Here is a 25,534-nt window from a genome sequence, read left to right on the forward strand (position 1 = left end):
AATGAGAGAGAAAAAGAAAAGAGAAAGACCAGAGTCCTACTCAGCTTTGCCTTAGACTAGTGTCAGGGATTGAACCTAGCACCTCTGGGGCCTTAGGTATGCAATATATATTTTAATGGAAATTAAAAAAATATTCCATACTATCAGAGTATTCCTATATGAACAGTGAAAGATTTGCTACTGACTGAAAATTTTCTCTTACATGTTTGGTTTTGGAACACAAATCTTCAAATGATTTGCTTTGAATAAAAATTGACTTTCATACCAAATATTACACATATACTACATATGTATATAGATACATGTTTAAAAAATTGATTATTGGGAGTCGGGCAGTAGTGTAGCGGTTTAAGCACATGTGGCGCATCAATAACTACAACAATACTAAAAAAACAAGGGTAACAAAAGGGAAAATAAATAAATAAAAAGAAAAAAACTTAAAAAATTAATTATTTATTAATAATAGAGTGAGCGAGAACCAGAGCATTGTTATGGCATATGTACTTTCCAAGCCACTCAGATATTTTGTCGTAATTAAATCACATTTAATTTTATTGCAGTAACTAAATTATATTGAAGAGAATTAGATTTTCTTTTTTGCAGTTAAAATAATTCTTAAAGCCTAAGCTAACAATTTATCACCTGTGTATGTAGGGAAAAAGTCCAGCCCATCAATGGAACTATGGAGAGTGGGCCAATTTAACCAAGAGACGTTGATGTTACAGTACATGTTAGGAAGACCATTCTCACTGGTCAAGGGTAGGCAGCATACACACAGGAGAACAATGTTTTTAAGAGGAATGACATGTAAAATGCTCAAAATCTAAGACATGGAGAGCCCCATGATGTCGTGACTAGATTTTCCTTGATTTTCTCTTCTTCAGTGTTATCTTCTCTTCCCTCTTTCTCTTTTCCCTTACCTTTTTCTCTTTGTCTTATTTGGTTCTGAAATCAAATTTTTAAATTTATTTATTATTGGATAGTGACAGAGAGAAATTGAGAGAGGAGGGGGAGATAGAGAGGCAGAGAGACACCTGCAACCTTGCATCACCACTTGTGAAGCTTTCCCCCTGCAGGTGGGGACCAGGGGCTTAAACCTGTGTCCTTGCTTAGTGTAGTGTGAATGCTGAACTATGTGCGCCACCACCTGGTCCCCAGAAGTCAAATTTTAAATATATAATATTTTTCTTTTGGGTAATCACCCTGATGTTCTTTTAAAAAATATTGATTGATTGACTGGTTTACTTTGGTAGGACAGAGAAAAACTGAGACGGAAATGGGAGATTGAGAGAAACAGAGTAAGAGAGATGGGGGGGAGGGCAGGCGGTGCTGCGCTGGATTAAGTGCACCTAGTACCCGTGTATAAGGACCCGCGCAAGGATCCCAGATTGAGCCTCGGCTCCCTACCTGCTGGAGGGTTGCTTCACAAGTGGTGAAGCAGGTTTGCAGGTGTCTTATCTTTCTCCCTCTCTATCTTCCCCTCCTCTCTCAATTTCTCTGTCTAATAATAATAATAATAATAGAAATAATGGCTGCAGGAGCCGTGAATTTGCAGCAACCCTGGAGGCAGAGAGAGAGAAAGTTGTAATATAGTTTCACCACTTGTGAAGCTTCTCCTTTGCAGATCGAGGACTTAAAACCTTGTACATGGTAAGGTGTGTACTCAACTACTGTGTGCCACTGCCTAGTCCCACACCCTGATATTCTCACACTTTTGGATGAGTGTTTAAGTACAGGTCATGTCCCTTTGTTTGGAAGGCATATGGGTTCTCTAAAAAGACACTAGTCAGTCTGTAGGGGAATGGGGGACTATTTGTTATTCTCTAGGTTTACAGGAAAAAGGCCCTTTGATATTTTTCCAAATTGTCCATTTCTGTTTATATGAAGGGAAGAAACTTTAAAAAATAAAAGGAGAGAGGGAGAGAGAGAGAGAGGGGAAGGGAGAAAGAGAGAGGCAGAGACAGACACTAAAGTTTCTTTCAATGCCATGGGCTCAAATGTGGGTCATGCACATGGCAAAGTGGCACACTATCTAAGTGAGTCATTTATTTGCGTTTGTCACCTTTTTATTCCTGCCAGGGCATTATCAGGCATGTCCCTGACAGCCACCCACCCAGTTAAAGTCAGTATATTTATAGCACATTTCCTGTTTTGAAAACTGAGAAATTATAATGAGCCACTGGCACCATTAATAGTACAGGTGATGATAGAATACAACTGGTAAAATTAAAAAACAAAACTATTCAAGCTCAAAAAATTCATTTGAGTTGTAGAAAGAGCAAGAAATGATGGTCATTGGTCCTAGAAACCCACAATTTCCTTTAAACACCAGGTCTAACAAACTCTAGCAAAGAGGATCCGAAAGTAACTACAAACACAGCAGTTCTTTTTGTAGAAATGTGGGTCTGTGCTTAACCATTGTTTAATGACAAAAATAATTCATGCTTCATAAAGTAGGTAAATATATATCACACCAGACATTTAGATATTGCTTAATTTCTCTCAACAGCATTTCATACCTTTCAGTTTATAGATCTTGAACATATTTTTAAAGGTTCAATTTTTTTTAAATGTTTATTTATTTATTCCCTTTTGCTGCCCTTTTTTTTTAATTGTTGTAGTTATTGATGTTGTTGTTGGGTAGTACAGAAAGAAATGGAGAGAGGAGGGGAAGACAGAGAGAGGAAGAGAAACATAGACACAGGCAGACCTGCTTCATCGCTTGTGAAGTGACTCTCCTGCAGGTGGGGAGTCGGGGGCTCAAACCGCAGGTGGGGAGCTGGAGGTTCGAACCAGGATCCTTACACCGGTCCTTGTGATTTGTGCCACGTGCACTTAACCCACAGTGCTACCACCTGACTCCCTAAAAGTTCAATTTTAAATATTTTATGTCTGGTGCTAATATTCTAAGTGTTATTCTAGAGAATGCTACTTTCTGTCTACTATTACTATCTAGAAATGGATTTTTTTTTTTTTTTTGTATACTGACCTTGTGTCCTAAGACTTTGCTCAACTCACTAAGTCATAGTAGGTTTTTTGTTTGTTTTGCAGAATCCAGAAAATCTATGGCTAGTCTGGCATTTTACCACACAAGGGTAGGGCTGGAATGAAACAGGAAGAGAACAACTACAGATAGCTGGAAAGAGAAGATATTAACTAAGAGACCAATGCTGAGGCATGAGTGTTAATGACAGAGAGCTGTCTGAAAAGAATCTTCTCCCTCCCTGTTATTATAGGATGCCATCTTGGAACAAGAGTGAAAGAAGGGCCAAGGTAGGACTGCAGAAGGGTGGAAAAGGGGTATCTCATTCTAGAAGGTAAGGGCAAAGCTAGAGTTTATCTGGCTATCAAAGTGGGATTTTTATTCCCAGTGAGCCAATGACGAATACATATAGAAGACTGAAGGAGATCACTCAAATACAATATAATTTCCAAGCTCTTGCCACACAGAGTCCTTATACTTACAAAGCCCCGTGTGTACTGATTCAGGTTATCAACCATTGCCACCTTTGATAATTCCTCTTTTACATATGCAGGAGGGGATATATCTGGGAGGCCTTGGCCAAGATTCACAACAGAGGGGTCTGCCGCCAACTTGGTAAACTCAATCCTGAAATAAAAATACCAGTAGGAATAAGTACTCTGGTTACAAAAGTAGCCTCTTATACCTCATATTCTTGATATGTTCATAATGATAACATTGAAAGTAAGACCTTGCAGATTAAAATAAACATGTTCAACAACAACAAATATGTCCCAGCAATACTAAAACTTTACCATCTACAGCCATACCACCCTGAACACGCCCGATCTCATCTGATAATATAACTTTACCTAATACGGTGATGACTGAATGCAGGAGATTAATGTTCCTTATTCTAGCATATCAATATTTTAATCACATATATTTTTCTCGGCTATCCCAACCATTAATCAATAAAACTAAAAACAGGCCAGGAGATGGACAGACGACCCCACCAATGTGTCCTGGAGCTCCAATTCCTCAGAACCCCGCCCCACTACGGAAAGAGAGAGGCAGGCTGGGAGTATGGATCCACCTGTCAACGCCCATGTTCAGCAGGGAAGCAATTACAGAAGCCCCCACAATGACCTTGGGTCCATACTCCCAGAGGGAAAAAGAATAGGAAAGCTATCAAGGGATACGGGGTTCTGGTGATGGGGATTGTGTGGAGTTGTACCTCTCTTATCCTGTGGTTTTTGTCAGTGTTTCCTTTGTATAAATAAAACAAACAAAAAAACAGAACAGGCCAAGAAAATAGCCTAACTGGTAAAGTATGGCCTGGCTTATATGGGTGTGACACTCCTACCAAGAAGCACTTATCTTTTCTCTCACTCAAGTAAAAACAATGAAAAATGCTGGCCTGGGAGCAGTAGTACTAGTATGAGAGGCCTAGCAATGTCCCAACACACAACAAAAAGGGTAAAGTTCCCACATCAGAAGACCTTTCCACAAAGCACCTAGCTTCTTTGTCCTCTGCTTCTAGTGCATTTCTATTCCATTTCTATTCAACAGATGAATCAAAATAAGTGGTTTTATTTGTAGATTACAGATCATGCAAATGATTCCCAACTATAGGTGTAAAAAGATGGAGGCAAAACCAACCCCCCACCAGCATATTGTTGCTTATTGTAAAATACCCACCATACGTTTTTATCCAGTCCTTCGATTCGTTTTGTATTTTTGAATTTCAATGACATTGCCTGAAAGATAAAAGTATTGAAAGTACTTTTAAACTGTTTTAACTGACTGCTTAAAAGTGTCAGAAAATCATGGACAATACTGCTATTGTTGGCATGGAAAAAGCAGTCACATAAAGGGACATCCCAAAATTCAATATAAAATTGTGAAGAAAAATCCACCTTGCTCCTATTATTCATAGATGATTCCTTTTATGAACCACAGGTGGTTATCTACTCACAGAAGAACAGAAATATCATCCTAGCCTATTATAGAAATCAACGTAAAGGTCTGAATTGCAGTAGGAAGAACAATGAAACAAACAAATAAAAATCAGTTATCTTGAGAGCCAGCAAGGTGGCTCAGTGGTAACAGTCTTGCATATGTGAGGCCCTGGGTTTGATCTCTTGTACTACATTAAAACAAGACAGAAAACCACATGGCTGAGACCCACTCTGGTCTCTCTCACACTCATACAGTCAAGTAAAAATCTTGAGTCAAGCTTTGAAGAAGTTTAGGTAAGATGTACTGAGCTTCACAATTCTTGGCATGGTATGCAGGAAGCACTATAAAAGGGGTCTAGCTGGGGCCCTAATCAGGGAGTCCTGAGATTCCCAGACTTGATGCACCTAAAACTCAAATAAATCCCTTTCTCCATTGTTACTGGTCATTTCTATCAGGAACAAAAAAACAGACCCCTTTGTGGGCCCCCATAGGACCTTGCCCTCAACCTGGATCAACAATGGTAGAGAATGTTCCATTCTCCGAAGGGATCCGGACAACATACTCTATGCTACACCTGAGAAAGATGGGTCGATACTGGGGCAGCTTGGAATGTTCCCACTCATGACCACAGAATGTGAGCTCAGATCTAGAAGGGATGTAGACGTCACACAGGCTCCTAAGCTAATTATGGGCCCCAGATCACATCAAATCAATGGGGTTTACAGAAATATTTATACCCCTTTCCCGTATTATGGAGCTACTCTCTTCCCTGATCCAGCTTTCTGGTCCTTTTCCCAGCCATGACATCATCTCCCCAGACAATAATTAGGATCCACCTGCATATCAAATTTCAGGCTCAGGTAAAACAAACAAACAAACAAACAAACCACTAGTATAGCTACAGGCCCTTTGAAATATAACTAAAATATGCCTACTAGCTATCTACAAAATGGAGGACCCCCAACACTTCATCTGCACTATTCCAGCCTTTAGGTCCATGATTGTCCAACAATTTGTTTTGCTCTGTACATTAACTCTCTTTTCAGCCACCAGGTTCCAGATGCTAGCAGGATACAATCAGACTTCCCTGGACATACAACCCCACCAATGTGCCTTGGGGCTCCGCTTCCCCAGAGCTCTTCCCCACTAGGGAAAGAGAGAGACAGACTGGGAGTATGGATCGATCTGTCAAGCCCATGTTCAGCAGGGAAGCAATTACAGAAGCCAGACCTCCCACCTTCTGCATCCCACAATGATCTTGGGTCCATACTCCCAGAGGGATAAAGAATAGGAAAACTATCAGTGGAGGGGATGGTATACAGAGGTCTGGTGATGGGAAATGTGCAAAGCTGTACCCCTCTTATCCCATGATTTTGTCAATATTTCCTTTTTATAAATAAAAAATTAAAAATTAACAATAAATAAATAATTTTCAGGGGAAAAATAATGAGGATGCCCTGCTTTCTCTATCACTGCAAATCTATTTTATTACCTCTTTCATAAGAAATAGTGTGCATATGTGCTTGGGCAATGCTAGCTTTGATTTTATGATGCTTTTATAAGGCTATAACAAGGATCAAAAGAATGAGGGAAAGATATAGACTTTCTTAGTATTAAAACACAACCTAATTTATGGTAAACATAATTTTGATAGTGTTTGAAAGAAATACCCTTTAGTATCAGAATATTTCTCTATCACACTGGATGAAAAACAAGTGTGTATATATATACTGAAGAGGCCATAGTATAGTATATCACTGGCACTATAAACTCTGTTGGATACTAACATTTTGAGACATGCTGAAAATATGGTATTCTCATTATGTATTACCTACAGTCAGCATATTTTAAACTCAAGAAAGTTGATTTGTATAATAGTAAGAAAGCCAAATAAAGTGTTGCAAATATTTTACTTATGGGCAATTCATTTAGCTAAATATCTCCTATTTTCAAGTTATTTTTTTTTCTTGTTTGACATGTTTCATAACACAAGATGCTGCCTGTTTTGCGTACATTTTGATAATGGCTAGAAAGATAAAAAAATAGGTTAGGTTACCTCATTTGTACTATTATCCTTAATTCCATCAATTTAAACAATGACAGTATGTCAACATTTTCTTTTCTTGGTAAATATCACTTAACACAACTTTAATGCTTATCAAGGATGCTATAAATCTTAATCCGATACATACAACAGTAAGTTGTCATGAACTTTTACTGTTTAATAAAAATTGCTTTGTGATTATAAAGGATACTTTCAGTGGTAGTGATTAAATGTCTCCATTCCTCCTTTCAAAAAAAATAAAAAAATAAAAAAATAAAAAAGGTGTTTAAAACTACTAGCAAAGGGTTCCAAATAAGAGGAAATGTTATGGAGTACAACTGACTTTTTTTTTTTTTTTAACCAGAGCACTGTTCTCAGCTTTGCGGTGGTGTGGGGGACTGAATATGGTACCTTAGAGCCTCAGGCATAAGAGTCTGTTTACATAAACATTATGCTATCTCCCTACCATTATGCTTCTCCCCTACCAAAATAAGATTTCCCTTTTTCCCTTTTGTTGATCTTGTTGTTTTATTGTTGTTGTGGATATTATTACTATTGTTATTAATGTCATTTTTGGATAGCAATGTCATTTTTGGATAGCACTGAGAGAAATCGGGAGAGAAAGACAGACACCTGCAGACCTGCTTCACCACCTGTGAAACAACCCCCCTGCAGGTGGGCAGCTGGGGGCTTGAATCGGGATCCTTACACTGGTCCTTGTGCTTCATGCCACCTATGCTTAACCCATTGCACTACCGCCCGACCCCCAGATTTACTTTATTTTCAAAAATATTTCATACACACACACACACACACACACACACACACACACACACACACGGACACAACCAAACAAGAAAATTACAGACCAATATCTCTGATGAACATAGATGTGAAAATATTGAACAAAATTCTAGCCAACTGGATACAGCAGTATATTGAAAAGATTGTTCATCATGACCAAGTGGGGTTTATCCCAGGCATGCAAGGTTGGTTTAATATATGCAAATCAATCAACGTGATCCAACACATCAACAAAAGCAAGACCAAAAAACACATGGTCATATCAATAGATGCAGAAAAAGCCTTTGTCAAAATACAACATCCCATTATGATCAAAACACTACAATAAATGGGAACAGATGGAAAATTCATGAAGATAGTGGAGTCTATATATAGTAGATCTACAGCCAACATCATACTCAATGGTGAAAAACTGGAAGCATTTCCCCTCAGATCAAGTACTAGACAGGGATGCCCACTATCAACATTACTATTCAACATAGTGTTGGAAGTTCTTGCCATAGCAATCAGGCAGGAGCAAGGAATTAAAGGCATACAGATTGGAAGAAAAGAAGTCAGACTCTCCCTATTTGCAGATGACATGATATTATACACAGAAAAGCCTAAAGAATCCAGCAAGAAGCTTTTGGAAATCATCAGGCAATACAGTAAGTTGTCAGGCTACAAAATTAACATTCAAAAGTCAGTGGCATTCCTCTATGCAAACACTAAGTTAGAAGAAATTGAAATCCAGAAATCAATTCCTTTTACTATAGCAACAAAACCAATAAAATATCTAGGAGTAAACCTAACCAAAGAAGTGAAAGACTTGTATACTGAAAATTATGAGCCACTACAAAAGGAAATGGAAAAAGACACAATGAAGTGGAAAGATATTCCATGTTCTTCCATGGGTTGGAAGAATTAACATCATCAAAATGAATATATTACCCAGAGCCATATACAAATTTAATGTTATACCCATCAAGATCCCAAGCACCTTTTTTAGGAGAATAGAACAAATGCTACACATGTTTATCTGGAACCAGAAAAGACCTAGAATTGCCAAAATTGAGAAGAAAGAACAGAACCATGTTGGACATTACACCAGCTCTCCCCTGCTCCATTGCTTGATGCTGTGGTCTATTTACATAATCATTGTTTTGTCTGAGACCTGCCCTGCCTGCAGGGCATTGGTTTAATCCCCACTGGTTAGAACCTTCTCTCAACAGCTGAAGACCCATTGGTTAGATGGAAGCTTGCTACTTTCATGCTCTTTCCTTCTTCCCACACCCTATCCTACCCATTTCCTTTTCCGGCCTGGCACTTCTGCTTTGGAAGGTATAAAGGCAGTTCTTTTCTGATCAATAAAGGCAGAACTGCATTGTGTTCCCGCTCAGCTGAGAGTTCCTGGTTCCTCTCCCACGTCACTGAGTAAGCAGCATCCTAGGTTGGCTCTGTTCGAATTCTCTCCAACCTAGAGAGCATGTGCCCAGGGTGAAATACCCTCAGGCTAGCCTGGCAGAACCGGAGGCATCACACTCCAAGATCTCAAATTGTATTATAGGGCCATTGTCATCAAGACTGTTTGGTACTGGAACATGAACAGACACACTGACCAGTGGAATAGAATTGAGAGCCCAGAAGTGAGCCCCCATACCTATGGACATCTAATCTTTGACAAAGGGGCCCAGAATATTAAATGGGGAAAGCAGAGTCTCTTCAACAAATGGCGCTGGGAAAAAATGGGTTGAAACATGCAGAAGAGTGAAACTGAACCACTGTATTTCACCAAATACAAAAGTAAATTCCAAGTGGATCAAGGACTTGGATGTTAGACCACAATCAGATACTTAGAGGAAAATATTGGAAGAACTCTTTTCCACATAAATTTTAAAGACATCTTCAATTAAACAAATCCAATTACAAAGAAGACTAAGGCAAGTATAAACCTATGGGACTACACCAAATTAAAAGCTTCTGCACAGCTAAAGAAACTACTACCCAAACCAAGAGACCCCTGACAGAATGGGAGAAGATCTTTACATGCCATACATCAGACAAGAGTTTAATAACCAACATATATAAAGAGCTTGCCAAACTCAACAACAAGACAACAAATAACCCCATCCAAAAATGGGGGGAGGACATAGAATATTCACCACACAAGAGATCCAAAAGGCCGAAAAACACATGCAAAAATGCTCCAAGTCTCTGATTGTCAGTGGAGATGTGAGGTTCCTGCTGTTTTAGGGTTCAAAAGACAATGGATAGTTAATGTTATCATCACATTATTTGGTAATTGGGTAAACTTTGAAAAGTCCTTTTGTTAGGGTTTGCTGTATAGTACCCAGTATCTTGTAAATAGCTATGCCACTGGTTGCCAGAGCATATGTTCACACGTATCCATAAACTAGTACAAAATATATACCTGAAAGCAGAAGTACACTAGAGTTTGCAGTGAATACCCCCCCCAACACTTCCTCTCCACTATTCCAAAATTTGGGTCCATAATTGCTCAACAATTTGTTTGGCTTTGTATGTTAACTCTCTTTTCAGCCACCAGGTTCCAGATGCCATCAGGATGCCGGCCAGGCTTCCCTGGACTGAAGACCCCACCAATGTGTCCTGGAGCTCCGCTTCCCCAGAGACCCACCCTAATAGGGAAAGAGAGAGGCAGACTGGGAGTATGGACCGACCAGTCAACGTCCATGTTTAGCGGGGAAGCAATAACAGAAGCCAGACCTTCCACCTTCTGCAACCCATGACCCTGGATCCATGCTCCCAGAGGGATAGAGAATGGGAAAGCTATCAGGGGAGGGGATGGGATATTGGGTGGTGGGAATTGTGTGGAGTTGTACCCCTTCTACCCTATGGTTTTGTTAATTTATCCTTTCTTAAATAAAAAATAAATTTTTAAAAAAAGAAAAGGTAACAACAGCAAATGCTGGAGAGGTTCTGGGGTCAAAGAAAACCTCCTGCACTGCTGGTGGGAATGTAAATTGGCCCAGCTTCTGTGGAGAACAGTCTGGAGAACTCTCAGAAGGCTAGAAATGGACCTACCCTATAACTCTGCAATTCCTCTCCTGGGGATAGATCCTAAGGAACCCAACACACCCATCCAAAAAGATCTGTGTACATGTATGTTCTTGGCAGCACAATTTGTGATAGCCAAAACCTGGAAGCAGCCCAGGTGTCCAACAACAGATGAGTGGCTGAGCAAGTTGTGGTATATATACACAATGGAATACTACTCAACTATTAAAAATGGCGACAGGATAGAGAATGGGAAAGCTATCAGGGGAGGGGAGGGGATATGGAGATCGGGTAGTAGGAATTGTGTGGAGTTGTACCCCTCCTATCCTACGGTTTTGTTAATATCTCCTTTCTTAAATAAATAACTTAAAAAAAAGGTGACTTTACTGTTTTCAGCTGATCTTGGATGGACCTTGAAAAATTCATGTTAAGTGAAATAAGTCAGAAACAGAAGGATGAATATGGGATGATCTCACTCTCAGGCAGAAGTTGAAAAACAAGATCAGAAAGAAAACACAAGTAGAACCTGAACTGGAATTGGTGTATTGCACCAAAGTAATAGACTCTGGGGTGGGTGGGGGGAGAGAATACAGGTCCAAGAAGGATGACAGAGGACCTAGTGGGGGTTGTACTGTTTTATGGAAAACTGGGGAATGTTATGGATGTACAAACTATTGTATTTACTGTTGAATGTAAAACATTAATTCCCCAGTAAAGAAATAAAAAAAAAAAATAGAAGGGATTTGAGGGAGTCAGGCGGTGGTGTAGTGGGTTAAGTACAGGTGGCGTGAAGCGCAACGACCAGCGTGTGAAGGGATTTAGATACAGGCAAAGACTTAGAAAATCTGGGCTGGTAAGAGCACTAATGATTATGCAAATAAGTTTCATGTCTGAGGCTCTGAACTTCTAGATTTCATCCCCAGTACTACCATAAGTAGGGCTGAGCAGTACTCTAGTAATAAAAATAAACAAATAGATGAGACAGAAGAGGAGAAGGAAGAGGAGAGAGAGACAGAAAAAAAAAAAAACGGAAGAGGAAATTACATGAAGCTGAAGGCAGAAATCAAGGAGATGCTTCTATGAGTCCAGTAATGGCAAAGATTGGCAGCAAAGTGTCAGAAGCTAGAGGAGAGGTATGTACAGACTCTTCCTCACATTCTTCAGAAGGGAACAACCTTCCCCCAAAATTCTGACCTCTGCTTTCTAATTTCCAAAACTATGGTGTCATAGTGTGAGGAAATGGAAGTCCCCAAATTTAGACTAGTCCACTGAAATAGAGAAAATGTTTGAGGGACTAGATAAGATGAAATTACACTAATGCACTAATTGTTTCAACTCTGCACCTGGCAGATACAAATGTTTTTCCTGAAACTGTGTATCCTTTAACACCTGCTTCCTCAGCTATATGTTAACTTGTCCACTCGGCTTCTGTAAACACTGCTTGCTTCCTCCCTGTTAGATAAGAATGGATTGTTCACTTTGAAACCTTTGTCCCAAAGATAAAATTAGCAAGGACATGAAGACGCCCCACCCCTTCACTTTTCCTTTAAAGGAGGGTGGATTTCAAGCCTGGTTATCTCAGAGTGACGGGACCAGACTTGGTACAGACCTGAGATCACCCAGCTGGGGTTTTTCTTGTCTTGTCTTGTGTTCTGTGTCATCTCTGTGTCAAGTCTGAGTGCTGGCCTTATTATCACTCTTTCACACTTAAAAATAAATTCCTTCTATTTCACTTATATACGGGACTCGTGTCAGTTTGTGTGGGTCCGGATCAGAAGTGCTCTTACAATAGATGTCTATTTAAGTTACTCAGTGTGTGGTACTTTGTTAAGGCAGTCTGAAGATACTAATCCACAAGTGGAAATTTGCAAGACATTTTACAATTTCCAAAGACATAAAGACTCAGCAATCAGTGCCCACTATCTAAAAGTCACAATTCCTGTGATCCGGGAGGTGGCACGGTGGATAAAGCATCAGTCTCTCAAGCATGAGGTCCTGAGTTCCATCCCCGGCAGCACGTGTACCAGAGTGATGCCTGGTTCTTTCTCTCTCTCCTATCTTTCTCATTAATACATAAATAAGATACTTAAAAATATATTTTAAAAAATAAATAAAAATTACAATTCCGATAAGATCCAGTATTTGAAAATTAAAATAAACGTGGAATCCTCCTGGTTTGAGCCCCCGGCTCCCCACCTGCAGGGGAGTCGCTTCACAGGCGGTGATGCAGGTCTGCAGGTGTCAAAAAAAAAACAACAACCAAAAAACGTGGAATCCTACAGGAAATTAACTATGAACACTAGATGTATCAGAAAGTATCTATAAAACCCATGTAACTTCTAAAAGCATGGAGAGACTTCTGAAGTAGATTAATATCTTGCATACACAGACTGCTTGCTATGTTCTAAAATTAAACTGGCACTGATAGCAAAAGAGGCATCTTTTGGGGTTATTGTTGAAGTTGAAAATGCAGTTTTAAAGAATCACCACTAGGTGGCACTCGTGGTAAAGATGAGAAAAAGAAGTAAAGGAACTACCAGATGATTTCACTCAAATATGGAATAGAGAGAATTAAACACTCTTCGGAGTTGGGGAGGATGACACTGTCACTAATACTTTGTGAGAACTGTGGCAGTTATTACTTGAGAGGTTGGAGGCACAAAATGTTGGTGCTGTGGAATTACACTCTTGTAATCTTATAATCTCGTAAACAGTATTCAATCACTAATAACAAGTATATTGAATTCAAAAACTTTTTTTTGCTGCAATGATGTTGAAAAAAGGAGCTTATCAAGAAAAGAAAAGTATTAACCCATCTCCCCAAGGTGTTGTGCATAAAAATAAAGTTTTAACTGTATGTATTTTGAGAGGTCTGCGTCTAAGATTTGAAGGATGACTTAGGGCAGGCCCAGGAAATGTCTTCCCAAATAGTGGGTTAAGGCTGTTAATTTAATACCCATGATTACAAACCAGTGTCAAAAAGACAAATTGTGCAAGAGCTGCTCAGAAAAAGGTGCACAACATATGGGTAGAGATAAACACAACAACAAGAGGACTTAGGTACTTCAAGACTAGGCGGAATCAGCTTGTGAACACTGTATGTCTCCAATGGGGTGTCTCCTGCTAGGCTAGCCAGAACACTGCTTATCTTTTAAATTAAATTATGGATTTGGTATTTGCAAGACCATGTAATACTTTTTATGTTCTGCCTTTTCTCTTAACAGAGTATCTAAAAAAAAAAAAAAACTTAATGAATGTTCTTTACTCATGATAAAATTTTCAATTTTAATTTGTTGGTGGTATTTTAGGCTACTTTGTTCCCCTATTTGTGTATTTGCTATGTCCAGTCTTTTCCAATTTTATGTGGGTTTAATTATATACTACTGCTTTCTCTTTTATGAACAGTAGATTTTGATATTTTTTATGGAATTATATATATTTTTACTTTTATAGAATTATATGTTGATGTTAATTAAATAAAATAGGTATTAGGTACTAAATACATTTTAATAAATTAAATATATTTGATACATTTAAATATAACCACCAACTTACAAAGGAATAAGAAGCAACATGATGCTTATTTGATAATTTTAAAAAGGTTCTAAAGGACAGGAGCTACTCACTATCCTAATCCAAGTTTCTAGCCCTTTTTCTCTACTTTGACACCATTCTTTCAGACAATATTCTTATCCAACCTCAGGCTAGCTACCAAACTCAAACAAAATTACCATAGTTGTGTGCCCCCAGGAAGATGCCTAAAATGTATTTTCTAGTTTCCTTCTACCCTAAAATTCCTAATCTCATCTGCTCTAATCCTACTTTTTGGTTCCTGTTCATTAACCATTTTGTCTCAACTTAGGTCATGCCACCTTCCAGTCAGCAAGTTACAGAGCCTACCATGCCTCCATCCCAACTTCTCTGGGCAGACAACCTTACCAATGTGTCCTGGAACCTTGCATCTCCAGAGCTCTGGTCCACTAGGGAGAGATAGAAACAGGCTAGGGCTATGGATCAATCTGTCAATGCCCATGTTCATTGGGGAAGCAATTACAGAAGCCAGAATACCTACCTTCCGCTCCCCCAGAACAACCTTGACCCATACATTTTATTTGGCAATTGTGGTTTTTAACTGTTCTTTTCACCCCAGAGCACTGCCTCTAAAAGATCCCTTTCCTACATTTTCCCTTGACCTACTGAAGAAAATGAAATGATGATTCACTTGGAGGGCGGGGAAACAATGGTGGCATATCAGGTTAAGTGAACATAGTACAAAACTTAAGGACCTGGGCCAGGATCCTGCTTAGAACCCCTGGCTCCCCACCTGAAAGGAATAAGCAAAGAAGCAGGTCTGCAGGTGTCTGTCTTTCTCTCTCCCTCTATATCTTACCTTCCTTTTTCTCTGTCCAAAAAAAAAAAAAAAATCGAAAAAAAATGGCCACAGGAGCAGTGGATTCATGGTACAGTCACTGAGCCCCAGCGATAATCATGGAGGCAAAACAAACAAACAAACAAACAAAAACCAAGGATTATTGATTCCTGTGGTAAGATACACATCTGGATTTGTTTCTTTCTTGTGATGTCAAATAACTTAAATTTTAACTTGTCAGGAATTTATGAGGCCTGTAACTTACAGTCATGACAATATATTTTTTAAAAAATATTTAATTTATATTAATGAGAGAAACTGAGGAAAAAGACATAGAGGGAAAGACCAGAGCACTGCTCAGCCCTGATTATGGTAGTGCTGGGGATTGAACCTGGGACCTCAGAGCTTCAGGCATAAAAATCTTTTGCTTAGCTATCATGCTGTTTCCCCAGCGCTACAGTATCTTGTCTTCTTCAGAGTGTGAAAGCCACAAAAGCGGTGTATGTGGCATTTCAGTTACACCGCTAACATGCTGAGTGACCTGGGGCAAATTAGTACATCTGTGAACTAGGTATATAGAAACTCACAACTTTTTTTGCCTTCAGGTTACTGAGCCCCAGCACTGTGAATCACTGCTCCTGGCAGCCATTCTTCCCATTTTATTGGACAGGACATAGAGAAATTGTGAGGGGGTGGGGGAAATAGAGAGGGAGAGACAAAGACACCTGCACACCTGCTTCACTGCTTGTGAAGCTTTCCCCCTGTATGTGGGGAGCAGGAAGCTGGAACCCAGATCTTTTCACGGGTCTTTGTGCTTAGTACTATGTGCTCCACTACCTAGCTCTGCGAAATTCCTAACTTGAATTTAAGAGTTTTGTGAAGACAAAAAGAGGTAATGAATATACAAGGTCCAGAAATACACCTGGCACATAGACAGATAAGCAGTTGTTCAGTGACTGTTAGTTCTGGTCCATGATGAGAGATGACCCAAGCTTGTAAAATAGAAATGTTTATTCCGATAAGAAAAACTGTGTCCTTTTTTTGGGGGGGTGATATCATAAAATATGAATAATATTTTACTCAGAAAATGATAAGCAATACTTACAGCAGAAGTAGAGAATTCAAGGAGTCTTGAAGAATTAACTGTCTTCAGGAATTTTGTGCTACTGACAAGTGATCCAAGTCTCTTCTGTGCCAATAACATGCTACAAGATAAAAGAAAAAAAAATTAAAGGGATTACTTCCCTCAGTGCCTCCATAGACAGATAACAAAGCATTTCAGTAGATTTGAGTTATATAATAGGCACACATTCTGAATTGCTTCTCTGCCTGTAAAGGAAACCCATACCAGTCATGATAGAGACAAAAGCAATGTAAAATTTTATTAATATATTACTAGTTAGCAATGGAAAACTCGCTCAAGGACCTGGGTTCACCCCCCCCCCCACACACACACACACACCTGCAGGGGTAAAGCTCTTCACAAGTGGCAAAACAGGGCTGCAGGTGTCTCTCTACTTTTCTCCCCTTCTCTCTAAAATGCTCTTTCTTCAAATAAAATAAATAAAAACATTTTTTTAAAAAAGGTATTAAAAAAGAAATGGAAATTCTTCAGATTCTTAAAAAACATCCAAACAGAAACTTCTCATGATATTTGACTCTGACAATGTCTTGTTGGTGGACAGTATTTCCTCCGTCTCTAATGGTTCATCAAACTTGAGAAAAAGAGACATGTTTTTTTTTAAAATATTTTTTTTTTTACATTTATTTACCCTTTTGCTGCCCTTGTTGTTTTTTATTATTGTTGTATTTATTCTTGTTGTTATTGATGTTGTTGTTAGATAGGACAGAGTGAAATGAAGAAAGGAGAGGAAGACAGAGAGGGGCAGAGAAAGAAAGACACCTGCAGACCTGCTTCACCGCTTGTGAAGTGACTCCCCTTGCAGGTGGGGAGCCGGGGGGGGGGGGGGGGGCTGGAACCGGCATCCTTACTCGGGTCCTTTGAGCTTTGTGCTACCTGCGCTTAACCTGCTGCACTAACGCCCGACTCCCAAGAGACATGCTTTATAAGGATTCAAAGCTATCATGGAAACCAGCTGTGAACCTTTTGAAGTTAGCGACATGTTGTGTTGTCTGAAAAGTCATAATTCATTTTTGCAGAGGAAAATACAACAGGACGTTTCCAACAATCTAGTCTTAAGGCAACAGGAAGCTTTAGAAGTGAAAAATAATATACTGAATGTTTCTTAAAATGTGCATGGTAATGTTTGTGCTTTTACCAGGTGCATCACCACCTGGCTCCCCTGAAAACTGGAGCATCCACCCCACCATTGCTATTCTTTAATATCAGTATCTTTAGGAGGCGGTCTCTCCTTTTTTCCAGCCAGCCTTCACCATGCTTTATTTTCCAGGTTAGATGCCACTTCCACCCTCAGTACCGTTCCTCACAAGAATCAGTAGTTAATTAATATGAGAGGGGGAAAATCAATTGTATGTCTCAAAGTTTTTCAAAACACAAACTGAATCTTTTTAATATATAGGCTATGTATTTGATATGCGGACTCTCTCAAAAGCCTAGACCAAGTAGATTAGAAGCTTCCAATAGCACAGCTATATACAAGATACTGGATACTGTCCAGCAAACCATAACAAAGGGACTTTTCAAAGTTAACCCAATTAACAAATAATGTGATGATAATATTAACTATTGATTGTCTTTTTGAACCCTAAGACAGCAGGAACCTCACATCTTCACTATAGAGCCCCTACTTCCCCCAGTCCTGGAACCCTTGGATAGGGCCCACTTTCCCGTATGCATCTCCCAATCCAAACCAAATAACATTGCATCTGCCGATCACAACCTAACCAAAGCAACGATTGCTACCTCAACATGCTTCACCTCAGAATGTATCCAGAGACTTCACGTGTGGAATGACAACCCTTCAGCTTCATTACTCAGGTGAGACCTTTCCTTTAATAGTACACTCTAATTTCATCTCAGGTAGTTCACTTTCTAACAAAGTCCCATAACCTAGATATACACCAGTTTCTGTGAGAGAGAGCTTATGTGCACACATATCCATAAACTACTGCAGAATATATACCTGAAAGCAGAAGTACACTAGAGTTTGCAGTGAGTACCTCCCTAACACTTCCTCTCCACTATTCCAAGCTTGGGATCCATGATTGCTCAACAATTTGTTTGGCTTCATATGTTAACTCTCTTTTCAATCACCAGGTTCCAGATGCCACCAGGATGCTGGCTAGGCTTCCCTGGATTGAAGACCCCACCAATGTGTCCTGGAGCTCAGCTTCCCCAGAGTCACACCCTACTAGGGAAAGAGAGAGGCAGACTGGGGGTATGGACCGACCAGTCAACGCCCATGTTCAGCCGGGAAGCAATTACAGAAGCCAGACCTTCTACCTTCTGCAACCCTCAACGACCCTGGGTCCATGCTCCCAGAGGGATAGAGAATGGGAAAGCTACCATGGGAGGGGGTGGGTTATGGGGATTGGGTGTTGGGAATTGTGTGGAGTTGTACCCCTCCTACCTTATGCTTTTGTTCACTAATCCTTTCTTAAATAAAAAATTAAAAAAAAATAAAAAATAAATGAAATGAAAAAAAATCAATCAATCCTTTTTATACATAAATTGTAATTAAAGAATAATAATAAAGAAAAAATCAACCAATCAATCAAATAATAAAATAAATTAAAACTAAAACAAATAGAAGCTATCAGTTTGGAACTTTCTAAATTACCCAAATCTAAAATGCCAAACGTAAAAATAAAAGTTGTTTTTCTTCCTTCCTATTACAATAAAGGAAGTGACTCTTCTAAAAAGGATAAATTCTCCTCCCACTACTTACACCTTGTTCTTTCCTCTGTATGGACAGAAACCCCACGTATTGGTTATTAACTCTTTCATCTAGGAGTCGGGTGGTAGCCCAGAGGGTTAAGCGCAGGTGGTACGAAGCACAAGGACCAGCTTAAGGATCCAGGTTCAAGTCCTCGGCTCCCCACCTGCAGAGGAGTCGCTTCATGTGAAGCAGGTCTGTAGGTGTCTTTCTCTCCCCCCTCTGTCTTCCCCATCTCTTTCCACTTCTCTCTGTCCTAACAACGACGACATCAATAACAACAATAATAACTACAACAACAATAAAAAAGCAACAAGGGCAGCAAAAGGGAAAATAAATAAATAAATAAAACCTAACTCATTTGTGTTTTCAGCATATATTCCTTCTTCAGTATATTCCTTGAGAAATCTCTTCCAGTTGGCAGGAAAAGAGGCATAAATGTAAATAAACAAACAACCATGACAAAAAACCCCAACATCCTGTTGGTTCATTTCAGTTCAAATGAAAACCTTACCCATTAGACATTTTCTTCTGAAAGTTAACTTTAAAAAACAAAAACAGTAATTACTGTTCTCAATCTACAGTTAATGGAACCTGACTTTTGTACCCATTGCTACATATTGTTAAATACATTTTGTAATTCTTTTTAAAAATTTAGATTAATTATTTATTATTGGCTAGACATAGAAATTGAGAGGGGGATGGGCGGGGAGAGGGAGCGAGACAAGAGAAACACCTGCAGCTCTATTTCACCACTTGTGAAGCTTCCCCCCTGCAGGTGGCTACCAGGAGCTTGAACCAGAGTCCTTGTGCACTGTAGTGTGTGTGCTTACACAGGTGAGCCACTGCCTGATCCCATTTTGTAATTCTTGAGCTATTTGCAGCTGCAGCTGTTAGCTCCTGCCAGAGAAGTCCTGTCTCCTCCTCAGGTCAATTTGTTCTCTTGGTTTTGGGCACACTACGACCTTTCATCCCATGTCCCTCCTCCTTTCCCCCCAGCCTGCCATTAAACACACCCCCTTCATCCTCTACTCTTTAACTAGGTAATACCACCAGTGAGATGAACTGCGGAGGGTATTAGTGGGAAAATGGCTCCAAGAAGGAAACTCTATACTTTGAGGGATTCTGAAGTTCTTTTTCTTAAGTAAGGTTTCAGTGAAAAGCTGGAGAAAAATCAAGACTTTCAATTCAATATATTTTTCTTTTGTTTTATTTTAATGAGAGAGAGAGAGCAGCCAGGGAGACTGCTCTGCTCTGGCTGAAGGTGGTGCTGGGGATTGAACCTGGAACCTCAGAGCCTCAGGTATGAAAATCTTTTGCACAACCATTATGCTTTCTCCACAGTCTTAAGACTTTCAATGCTTTTTTTTTTTTGGTGTGTGTGGCTCCTTTCCTTTTTTAAATGTACTTATTTTATTAGTGATTTAATAATGATTGACAAGATTGTAGGTAAGAGGGGTACAGTTCCAAACAGTTCCCACCACCAGTTTTACATCCCATCCTTTCCTTTGGAAGCCTCTTTATCCCTCTGGGAGTATGGACCGGAGATCTTTATGGGGTGGAGAAGGTGGGAGGTCTGGCTTCTGTAATTGCTTCTCCACTGGACATCGGAAGATTTTCAATTTTTTAAAAAAATATATTTAATTTACTTCCCCTTTTGTTGCCCTGTTTTATTGTTGTAGTTATTATTATGGTTGTTATTGATGTCATTGTTAGACAGGACAGATAGAAATGGAGAGAGGAGGGGAAGACAGAGAGGGGAAGAGAAAGATAGACACCTGCAGACCTGCTTCACCGCCTGTGAAGGGACTCCCCTGCAGGTGGGGAGCTGGGGGCTCCAACTGGGATCCTTATGCTGGTCCTTGCACTTCAGGTCATGTGCACTTAAACTGCTGTGATTCCACCTGACTCCCTAGATTTTCAATTCTAAACCACATTTTCACTGTATTTTTTTTCTTCTTTACAGTTTATCCTTAAATACAATGATCTGTGAAAATTGGCTAGCTGTGAATCACTGTGTTCTAGGTCTGATGGTAATACATCACACAGTAAGTAAACTCCATACTCAAGTAAGCGTGATAACAAAACACTGTCAATTTATAACCAATGAAGCAGACTGTTTAAAATGATGACACAGAAGGTAAGTTTTGCAAATTTGAGAATCACCAGAAGTTGAGCAGGCAAGTGAATGGTAGGAAAAGAGAATCCAGGGCTAAAAGGTGGGCAGACAAGTGCAAGTGAAAAATTTAACTTTAAACCTCTGGTCATACATTCAAATGACAATTTATAAGTGCTTTTTACATATGAAGGAGAGGTAGGAAGAAACTGACTTAATTGGAGGAAGCTCAGATTAAATGAAAGGTCAAACAAGGTGAACTGAGAGGTAGGAAAAAGGAGGAGGAGGAGAAGGAGGAGAAGAAAAAAGGAGGAGGAGGCAGTGGCCAATGAATGCATAATACAAAGTGTTATACGTGTCTGACCAAAAGAAAGATCCTATTTCTTAATCCACCCACGTCTAGAATACAATATTCACTGAACCAACAGAGGGCATCTAGACAGTGAACAAAATACTGATTGGGAAAGCAATGCAGGGATAATACTGCTCAAAGTCATGCCAATTACCAGTGCAAGAGTGGAAAAAATTGGTTATATTTCTTCAAATAGATCCCTCTCTCCATTGTCACTGGTCATCTCCATCAGGAACAACAGTATGGGGGGCCCCCATAGGACCTTACCCTCAATGTGAATTAACAGTAGAGAATGTTCTATCCTCTGAAGGGAGGCTGGATAATATACTCTCTACTACCTGAGGAAGATGGGTCCTGAAATTGGGGCAGCTTGGAACATTCCTACTCATGACCACAGACTGTGAGCTCAGACCTACAGGGATGCAGAGGTTACATAGGCTCCTGTGCTGAATATGGGTCCCTGATCTAATCAATGGGGTTTACAGTCAACAGTATTTATACATCTTTCCATATTTGGGAGCTACTCTTTTCCCTGATCAGCTTTCTACCCCTTTTCACAGCCATAACATCATCTCCCCAGACAACAACCTGGGTCCACCTGCATATCAGAGGTCAGGCTCAGGAAAAAAACTAGTATAGTCATGGGACATTTGGAATATAACTAAAATAGAACAACTAGCTATTTTCAAAATGGACACCCCAAATCTTCATCTGCACCATTCCAGCCTTTAGGTTCATGACTAGTTAACAAATTCTTTGGCTTTAGTTGTTAACTCTCTTTTCAGTCGCCAGGTTCCAGATGGTACCGTGATGCCAACTGGACTTCCCTGGGCAGATGACCCCACCAATATGTCCTGGAACCCTGCTTCCCAAGAGCTCTGCCCCACTAGAGAAAGAGAGACAGGCTGAGAGTATGGATTGCCCTCCAACACCCATGTTCAGTGGGGAAGTAATTACAGAAGCCAGACCTTCTACCTTCATACTCCCAGAGCGATAAAGAATAGGGAAGCTATCAGGGTAGGGGATGGGATACGGAGTTCTGGGTCTGGGAATTTATGGAGTTATACTCCTTTTGTCCTATGGTTTTGTCAGTGTCTCCTTTCATAAATAAGAAATTTTAAAAAATGGTTATATTTAGTTCACACTACACCTAAGGAAACATGACTCTAAAATTTCTGAAAGTCCATTCTATGAAAGTGGGATTCTAGGATATAATGGTTATAAATTTCTTTAGAGAAAAACAAAATCCTCTCCTCTGCGCTCCCGGATCAAGTAGGAATACCAAAGGAGACCACCTGGGACTGAAACAAGACAGGACTAGAACGACTTCAGGAACCAACCAAACCACCGGTGACTGCAAACATGTGTGGCTGGCTGGTGGACAGAGAGGAGCCTAGGGAGAGATGAAGTGGCTGCTAATAGTCAGGTAGTTGAGACACTACCTCCAGTCTGTTCTACCAACAAGGGGATGGCTGAAGGGAGGAGAGGACTCTCCGGGGACTCACCAAGTGCAACTCTGAGTCTCGATTGCTTCTGTCCTCAGAATCTGAAGCAGTGGCAGGGAGGGACACCAGGGGACAGAGATCTAACCAGGAAATTCAGGAGAAGACCTATACCTCGGTGTCATAGCAGTGGGGCTGTGAAAATCTCTTTGCATAACAATTGGATTATCTCTGCCATACCCTGCTTTATCTCTTGGTCAGGAGTCAGTGATTAAGCTAAGAAGCCTACTTATAGTTTAAAAGCCCTCAGGCTCCCATAGCCTACAGGGAAGAAAAAGAAAAAATAGAGGCTTTTAAGCCACTGAGCTCCAACTCAGGGATTAAAATACTATTGAAACAACTGTTAACTTCCACAACTGTGAACACTTTAATTACCTTACTTAGACACAAGTCAATCCAGGCAATAGTGATCAGTAATTTGAAAAGTACTCAGGGAACTCATAACATACTATATAAAATGGTTAAACCAACAAGAAATATAGGAGAAATGAACCAGGACAAGAGTCCAGGTAAAAGCCCCCCAAAGGGTGAAGCACAAAATAACAAGTGCAACATCCAAACACTAGCTAAGGAAATAATCACAGAAGTGAGTAAAGAGTTTGAAAGAATTGTCATCAGAAATACAGGAACAACAAATGAGACTGTGGAACAAAACACTAATTATCTCAAGGTTATTAGAGAGCTGAAAGCTGAAATAGCTGAGCTTAGAACACAACTAGCTGAAGAAGCTAAAACAGTATCAGAGCAGGGTAACAAAACAGATGAATTCCAGAAAACAGCAGAGGGTAGAGAGAATAGAATCAATGAGGCTGAAGACAGAATTAGCAAGACTGAGGATGAATTAGAGACAACTAAAAAAAAAAATGAAAAAAAAAGGAAGAGATTTCAAAAAGAGATTAAGAGATGCTGAAAACAACAACAGAGTCCTATGGGATGACTTCAAAAGAAACAATATACACATTATTGGCTTACCAGAGGAAGAGAGGGAGAGGAAGAAAGCATTCTTCAGGCCATAATAGCTGAAAACTTCTCTAGTCTAGACAACATCAAAGACATAAAGATTCAAGAAGCCCAGAGGGTCCCAAACAGAATTAACCCAGACTTAAAGACACCAAGAAACATCATCTTTAGAATGGAAAGGAATAAGGATAAAGAAAGAATCCTGAAGGCTGCAAGAGAAAAACAAAGAGTCACCTATAGAGGAAAACCCTTAAGATTAGCAGCAGACTTCTCCACACAAACACTACAGGCCAGAAGAGAATGACAAGATATCTATAGAGTGCTCAATGAGAAGGGCTTTCAACCAAGAATACTATATCCTGCTTGACTGTCATTCAGACTAGATGGAGGCATCAAAACCTTCTTAGACAAGCAACAGTTGAAGGCATCAACTATGACCAAGCCTGCCCTGAAAGAAATTCTAAAAGGTCTCCTATAAACGGTCAGACCACCAGAAATAGGACATATATCAGAACACTCTAAAACTCTACAATAGTGGCGTTAAAATATCTTCAGTCTTTGATATCAATAAATGTCAATGGCATGAATTCACCTACTAAAAGACACAGAGTAGGAAGATGGATCAGATTATACAACCCAACAATATGCTGTCTACAGGAAACACATCTAACTCAACAAGACAAACACAGACTTAAAGTGAAAGAATGGAAAACTATCATACAAGCCAATGGCCCACAAAAAAGCGCAGGAACAGCTATTCTCATATCTGACATGATAGACTTTAAAATAGATAAGATTAAAAAAGATAAGAAGGGACAATGCTTAATGCTCAGAGGATCAGTCAATCAAGAGGACTTAACAATTATTAACATCTATGCACCCAATGAGAAGCCATCTAAATATATCAAACGTCTACTGAAAGAGCTACAGCAATATATTAACAGCAACACAGTCATAGTAGGGGACTTCAACATCCTACTCTCTCAACTTGACAGATCATCCAGGCAGAAAATCAATGAAGACATTAAGGGAGCTAAATGAAGAGATAAACTAGAACTATTGGACATTTTCAGATTCATTCATCCCAAGAAACTGGAATACACATTCTACTCAAGTCCATATGGGTCATTCTCAAGGATAGACAATATGTTAGGCCACAAAGACAGCATCAGCAAATTCAAGAGCATTGAAATCATCCCAAGCATCTTCTCAGACCACAGTGGAATTAAACTAACACTTAACAATAAACAAAAGATTAATAACAGTCCCATAATGTGGAAGCTCAACAGTATACTTCTTAACAACCTCTGGGTCAAAGAGAAAATAAAGGAAGAAATCAAAATGTTTTGAGAGTTCAATGAAAATGAAGACACAAGCTATCAAAATATTTGGGACACAATTAAGGCAGTACTGAGAGGGAAGTTCATAGCTATACAAGCACACATTAGGAAACAAGAAAAAGCACAAATAAACAGCCTGATTGCACATCTTAAAGACCTAGAAGAAGAAGAACAAATGAACCCTAAAACAACCAGAAGGACAGAAATCACTAAACTTAGGGCAGAAATAAATAACATTGAGAATAAGAAAA

General features: G+C 39.6%; 1 protein-coding gene across 3 annotated transcripts in view; it reads right to left on the minus strand.

Annotated features, from left to right (window-relative positions):
* KYAT3 (kynurenine aminotransferase 3) overlaps positions 1–25,534 on the minus strand; it is a 66,671-nt gene that overhangs the window by 35,778 nt on the left and 5,359 nt on the right. For all 3 annotated transcript variants that reach the window (XM_060202297.1, XM_060202295.1, XM_060202296.1), the window contains exons 2-4: positions 16,262–16,361; positions 4,664–4,722; positions 3,466–3,610 (exon numbers count right to left, since the gene is read on the minus strand). In XM_060202297.1, coding sequence (XP_060058280.1) covers positions 3,466–3,610; positions 4,664–4,722; positions 16,262–16,360 — 303 coding nt within the window. In that variant the 5' untranslated portion in view covers position 16,361. The remainder of the gene's footprint in view (positions 1–3,465; positions 3,611–4,663; positions 4,723–16,261; positions 16,362–25,534) is intronic.

Source organism: Erinaceus europaeus, chromosome 11 (genome assembly GCF_950295315.1).
Source record: "Erinaceus europaeus chromosome 11, mEriEur2.1, whole genome shotgun sequence".
Classification (NCBI taxonomy): Eukaryota; Metazoa; Chordata; class Mammalia; order Eulipotyphla; family Erinaceidae; genus Erinaceus; species Erinaceus europaeus.